The sequence below is a fragment of the Misgurnus anguillicaudatus genome, chromosome 4 (assembly GCF_027580225.2).
Source record: "Misgurnus anguillicaudatus chromosome 4, ASM2758022v2, whole genome shotgun sequence".
NCBI classification, from domain to species: Eukaryota; Metazoa; Chordata; class Actinopteri; order Cypriniformes; family Cobitidae; genus Misgurnus; species Misgurnus anguillicaudatus.
Genome location: NC_073340.2, coordinates 21,635,330 through 21,642,345, shown reverse-complemented (window position 1 = coordinate 21,642,345; position 7,016 = coordinate 21,635,330). Strand labels below are relative to the sequence as shown.

At 37.1% G+C, this 7,016-nt stretch overlaps 1 protein-coding gene across 2 annotated transcripts in view; it reads right to left on the bottom strand.

Moving 5' to 3' along the window:
• Positions 1 to 1,263: 1,263 nt before the first annotated feature.
• prkcea (protein kinase C, epsilon a) overlaps positions 1,264 to 7,016 on the bottom strand; it is a 79,341-nt gene continuing 73,588 nt past the window's right edge. For both annotated transcript variants that reach the window (XM_055175847.2, XM_055175848.2), the window contains exons 14-15: positions 6,788 to 6,934; positions 1,264 to 3,611 (exon numbers count right to left, since the gene is read on the bottom strand). In XM_055175847.2, the coding sequence (XP_055031822.1) occupies positions 3,465 to 3,611; positions 6,788 to 6,934 (294 nt within the window). In that variant the 3' untranslated portion in view covers positions 1,264 to 3,464. The remainder of the gene's footprint in view (positions 3,612 to 6,787; positions 6,935 to 7,016) is intronic.

Genomic DNA, 7,016 nt, shown 5'->3' with positions numbered 1-7,016 from the left:
TAGTAAGCATGTTTTTTTGGTGTATTGATTACTATCAGCAAAACCATGTTTTTACTATGGTTTTTGAAAATCATAGTTGTAAAAAGCCATGGTTATTTTGTAGTTACCATGGTTTTACTACAGTAACCACGGGTTTTTGGTTTTACTGTAGTAAAACCATGGTTATTTTTCGTAAGGGACAGTTTAATATGTAACTTACCAAAGTAAACTAAAAATGTCTGGTGTAGTAAAATTCCAAATGCTGTGTACTCAAAGGCGGACACTACTTGAGTATTTGAAGAAAATTTTCCAAGCATCTTGGGAAAAAACTTTTTTACTTTACTAAATAAAAAGGTTCAATACATTCTCAAGCATAGAATCATACTGTGTATGCCTTATATATTGCATATTAAAATTGATTTAATACTTAATTACATAAAAATTGTGTACTTTCACTTTTCTTGAGTAAAAGTACAAAAGTACTTTTAACTTAAGTAAAAAAAATACTAGATGTTAATGTACTTAAATATTAAATATAAACCAAAAACTTGAAATTATGAAATGTAGTGGAGTAAAAATTATGATAATATGCTTTGGAAATGTATGTTTTCCAAAGAAAATCACTGATAAAATATGAAAAAAATTACTTTTATGTAGAAAGTAAAAATACTTGATGTCTTTTGAACCTTACCAATAACTATTTAGGTCTAAATTATTTATTAGAGCTTATAAATTCACATTACTTCGAGTTCATATATTATTACCATAACATTGTACAGGATACTACTAAAGTATAAAGTATTTTTGATGTGTTAATGCCCAAGTAAGTTTAAGGCTGAAATGTTAATCTTGGAAGTTAACAAGCAAACAAAACTGATCATTGACCATGGAAAAATACCATTATGGAGCTTGCCGAGAAAATCACTGGAACAGAGGATTAAACTCAAATTCAGTGACATCCTGGAACAATTCCCATTAAATATAACACTTCAGGGGCTTGATCTGGCTTCTTTTACCATGCAAACAAACATGTAGATCCCCACTACACACAAACTATGAAAAGCAGGTTGAGCGCCTTTTACACAAAAGATTGTTTCTGAGATAGTGACAAAAGTTTGTTTCTGCAAAACACCAAACTTTTCCATTTAGATCTTTTCTCTAAATGAGTGTTAAAGCACAGATTATGTCATTTATTCCCCCACACACAATGTTTTTGCAACTTGATAAATTCCTCTGAACGGGTGCTTGCGTGTGGCATATTATACTCAGTGCATCACAAAAGAGTTCATTTTTATACACCTTGAGGTTTAATAGGATAAACAAAACATTCACATCCTTTAGATGACAGTACATTTGGCACATAGTAAAATGCTTACAATGGGATAACGCTAATGTATCCATGAAGGAAATACCTCTGTGCACATAAAGCTTCACCGTACAGAAACTAAAGTCCAACACCAGATGTATATAATACAGCACTATAATACATATGAAACATTTATGTACTTCAATACTGTATGCGCAAATATTCAATATTCAGCCAGAGAAACCTTGCACTTAATTTAAGAGGTAATTTACTTTGACTTTGTAGACAGACCGTGGATGTTTCCTATACATCAAGTTCATACAAATAAAAAGGAAACAAAAGGGAAAAATAAAGCTGAAGAACTGACGACGAGACATTTGGCATGGTGCTGAGACTGAGACAGATGCCTGTAGGAGACAAGGCTTCATAGAAACATTGACCTAGCTACCAAAATCTACCCACAGACACATAAAAAAGCAACAAAACAGTAAAACTTCAAACAAAATAAAACAAAAATAAACTTTAAACAGCAATAAACACTTAAAGTCAGTCAGGGAGAAAAATAAAAAACACTTTTTAAACACAAATTCTTCAAATTGACACTGAATTGCTAAAACAAAAGTCATCACATTCCAGAAGGTTTAATTAGTACGCCTGAAATGTACCCTTTTCTTGTAGTTTACCTCTAGTGTTTCACATTTTACAAATAAATCTCTAAACTACAGTACAAGGACTTCACAAGAAGAAATACCTTGTTTTGAAAAACAAAACAGAATCTATGGAGGCTTCATTTCCTGAAATACAATAACTCAAAAGACACTGGGAAATGATTGACCTATTGACACAAGGGAAGTATAGCTACATGTATATTGAATAAATTATAAGTTATATCTCACACATTGTTCCACTACATTCCACAGCTTATGTACTTCAGCAAACTATGTACATGAGAGTGGCATACAGAGTTGCAACAGAGACAGCATGAGAGAGAAAGCCTTTGGTGAAGCCCTAACCTACAGGACGCTCTTCACTCTTTAAGACCAGCAGGAATATCAGCCCATAAAAGAGAAACCGTCGATATCAAGAAATAAAATAACGTAAAGAATAAGGGAAAGTGTGTTCAGGGTATTGCACATAGATATCCAAAACATAGACTGATGCTACTCAGTAACAACACAATTTGCAAGACCATGCAACGATTGCCTATACTCTAAAAAGCTTCCACGGGCTTTGGAGCAAATACTATGTACATGTTAAGTCTTCTTGGTAAGACTTATGAGCTATGGGTGCTGGTCTGACTTTCACGACTACACTTTCTTGTGCATAGCGGCGAGCACGACACACGCGCACACACACACACACACGCATACATACACGCACGCAAACAGCAATTTTTACATAGTCAAGCGCAAAAGAAAATAATTGCGAAACAGCAATAAAACAACAAGAAAATTTTAGAGCATTGAGAGGACAAGACCTCCGACTCTCATTCATGCAAACACATGCACACATACACGTCATGCACACACCTACTCAGGCCAACAGACACATCGTAACACAACCCATATACAGCAGGTTATCATTCCTAATGGACCTTCATAACACTGTGATGGAATACATATATATATATATATTTATATATATAATACAAATTTATTTTTTAATGTCTTTGTATATTTTATAAAATTGCTCCCAAAATGTCATCTGAATACACAAAAAGGCATTTGACTGCATAGCACAACATGTCTCTTTGTCATGTATGCAGTGTATATTCTTCCCAAGGGCACAACCTCTGACACTTCCTTTCCATCAGGGGGAACGACAGCCCGACCAGTATTCACGCGGCAGTACAATCATCCGTATCGTCAATTTGGTTTAAGGTAGTGTGTGCCGACCCTTCTGGGGTCTTGGAGAACATTCTTATCTGACTGGTTTAGCTTTTTGAAACGGAGCGGTGATGTTACTGTAGAGGCCTGGAGTTAGATCCACTGAAATGTTTTTTTTTTTTTTTTAAGATACAGAAAAGAAAGATGAAGACAGCAGTAAAGGAGAACCGATATCTGGGCCTCCTGTTCTGATTTGAGTGTGTGTTCATGTATTGCGTGATGACGTGGGTTTCTGAGTGTCTACAGGTGCAATTGACTTTTTGGAATCGGACTGAATGGTGCCAGGTTGGGGTTTAAGACAAGGTTTCTTCTCCGAAGTAGGAAAATCCCTTGAATTCATCCTGGTTGATTTGTTTGATGATGGCGTCGTCCACCGGCGTGAGCACGGGGTCTTCGCGAGTAAAGTCCTGATCGAAGTTATTCACATCACGCTTGGTTTTCTGCAAAATGAGAGAGACAGAAAGAAAAACATTTTTGAATTAGGAATGGTTAAACTTCAGGTCACCATGAAATCAAAACTGACAATTTTTTTTTATTATGGAATATTGCAGTACTTATTATTATTTATTTATCCATACAGCTCATAATCATCAATCATTAACATTAATCTCCTCCACATCTAAACGACATCTATGTATGTCTGTCGTAGGGGTGGGGCTACATTAACTGTCCAATGGTCAAGCATCAACCTTCCAATGGTCAAGTCAAATCCCAAAGGTCAAAGTCCCGCTTTACAGTTTTCTCATTCCAGAACCCGTTCACTTGAATATACCTCACAATATGGAAGAAAACTAGCCTGGGTTTCCCCATGCTGCCTTGCTCGCAAATTTATTCACGCTGCAAGTCTAGCATGGAAACTATGGACCAATTTTGCCCCCGAAATAGGGAACCAATCTCAGAGCAAGGCAGTGGACGCGAAGTTACTTTTCGATCAAGCCTTAGTGTTCTAAGTAGTTTTGAATGCAAGTTTATTTTAAAAAAGAGCAACTTTTGGTGTTAAACAATTTCATATCCAAGAAGGATGTTTGGATATGGCAAGACATGATAGCCACAAAGTTTTATAGGATCAACCTGCTAGGCATAGTCATTGACAAAGTACAATTAACTTATGGTATGTGGTATTTATTAATATTATATTGTCATTATGCCTGTATTGTGGTTGTCACAGTGTCACTAAGTTGTGTTGCTTTTCAATATCAATATACAGCTACCAGTTTAGTTGCATAGCTTTCAGCTGTGTCCACACATACCCAATAAAAGTTGTTGATGCTTGAATTTATGTCGCTCTACATGCGTCATTTGGTATAATTGAAACGATTGGCTATGAGCTACATACAGACGCTTTTGATAGACATTCGTAGCGCCCAATAAATGGCTCTGGCATTCGTAAACCACGCCTCAAATACGAAAAAATAAGCATGTGGTTCCACATCTCATTCTCTATGAGACTGGTCTGATGTTAGCCAGGCTAGAAAAAAACATGATCGCAACTTCCGTTTCATGGTGACTTTTAATTGACTTTAGTTGGTGGTTTTATTGTAGGTATGTATCAAGGTCAACTAGTTTATCTACATTCTTTTGTATATACATATTTTATCATATGTTAGCAGTGAAGGATTTAATTGTGCATGTGGTGGATATCCATAAATGTCTAGTTTTCTTTAATAATTTCACTTTAAGTGTACCACCAAAACATTTTGTAGAATTTTTGGTCTGAGAAACCTGTAGTTCGCGTATGCGCTACAGGAGAATGTAGTATGTAGCCTAAGAGATGCATTGCATTTTGTCACCGTGCGCATGCGCAGAACGTCTGTGTACAGGTACAAGTCAAATGAAATATACTTTGCGAGGCTGTGCGTTCAACCATGTGTGTAGGTTTCCGTACACGAAAAAAACGGACTATACTCCAGAAAATACATAAAGTTAGACTAAAGGCCTGTTCACACCATAATGATAATCAATTCAGAATGAAGATATAAAAAAGCATTCACATTCAACTTAAATGATCAAGATGCAGTTGTGATCACTTTCAGAACAATTTTTTCCAGCTGTTGAACAATAAAACACTGCAAGCCAATAAAAATCGTGTATGTACGAATATGTGAAACTGCTGTAATAAACAACATTACTGCCTGTTGGTGTTGACGCTAATGTAGTTATTGTGATATAGCTGGCAGGGCCAAATAAAATGACACAATTGTTTTACATAAAAGAAAATACACAATTTACAATTATCTGCACTTGTAACAATGTAACAATGAAGGAAAATGAAATTATTATTTCATTGTCATTTTCAGAAGATTTTACATTTCAGTTTCAGTATTGATGGCTATTTTAATAGCGAGAACTGGTTAATCCATACATGTTGGTGGAGGGGCAATTTGGCATCTCCAATTCACCTAACCTGCATGTTTTTGCCCTGTCGGAGGAAACTGGAGTACCCGAAGTAAACCCACACAAGACACAGGGAGAACATGCTAACTCCACACAGTATAACCGAGGCTCGAACCAGGGACCTTCTTGCTGTGAGGCAACAGGTTACTGTGCCGCCCCTTACTGACATTTTATATGTATGTTTGTATGTATGCAGGGCTTGAAATTAAAACCTGCCAACCCGCCAAATGCAGGTAAATTTTCATTGTGGAGGGTAAGACAGCCAATTCCACTAGCCATTTTGGTAGGCTGAATATAATTTTTTGTAGTTTTCTTAAAAGTAATGCGAAATGATAAACGATGCATAATGCGACACTGGGAAACTACAACTCCCATGAGCACTCCCTGCACCCAACGCAACATACAGTAGGGGTTATTAATCATAGAGAGCTCGAGCGCTGATGGATTTTCGAATGCACGGATGGGACGCAGTCTGAGCGCATACACGCACACTTCGGGGAAGATAAAACAATTCACTTTAACATGTCTTAAAGTGATTGTCTAGGGTTTTGTGTTGTATCTTTTTGGATGCCAAAGTCACGTTTAATCATCTTAAATGTATTTTATTAACAACAAAACTGTGGCCAGTAAAAATGCTGAGTGGCTAGTAACTCTGGAAGCAAAAAAGTTATTGTCAATGCCTGTATGTATGCATGCATACATGCATGCATGTATGTATACATACATACATACATATATACAGGCATGACTTTACATTCATGTTTTCTCTCATGTTCTGTTCTAGGTTCTAAAAACAGGAAAGGCTTTCAGTTAACTACCACAAGTGCGTAACGAAAAATGTAGAGAGTTGGTTGGTAAGCCACAGTGGTGACACAACGCCAGCTCAAAGTTACTCAGAGGGCAAGAGAGCAAGTGGCGGCCACACGGTCTCTTAACCCACCTGTGACCTTTCTATCTGCACCCACATGTGTACATGTACACACCAACAGAACAGCCTCGGCCCTCCCCCGTCATGGGAAAGCAGAAGTCGAGAAGTGCCGTTGTGGCATCCGACTTTCAGTCTACACCACAAACGCTCAACTCAGAGGAACATGAGAGATAAAGTGTGTGAGAGAAAGTGTTTTTTGCAGGCAAATGTGTGTGAAATAAGCGTCTGTGATATGTGTTGTCACATGAATTTGTGTGCTCTGGTTTCTGTGTGTGAGAAAGCAAGTATGCTTACAATACGGGGTTTAAACGGCGGTTTGATTTTCCTCTGCTCCAGCAGGACCCAGTCGATCTCTCTGAAGAAGGGGTGGACTTTGATTGCCTCCTCCAACCCCTGGGTCACCACACAGCCCAGACGCTTAATTGGGCTCTTGGTCATAAACTGAAGAAACGGAGTACATATTGTTTTATACATTACAATTCAAAAATAAGGAAAATATAAACCATCTAAAAAGAGCTATAAG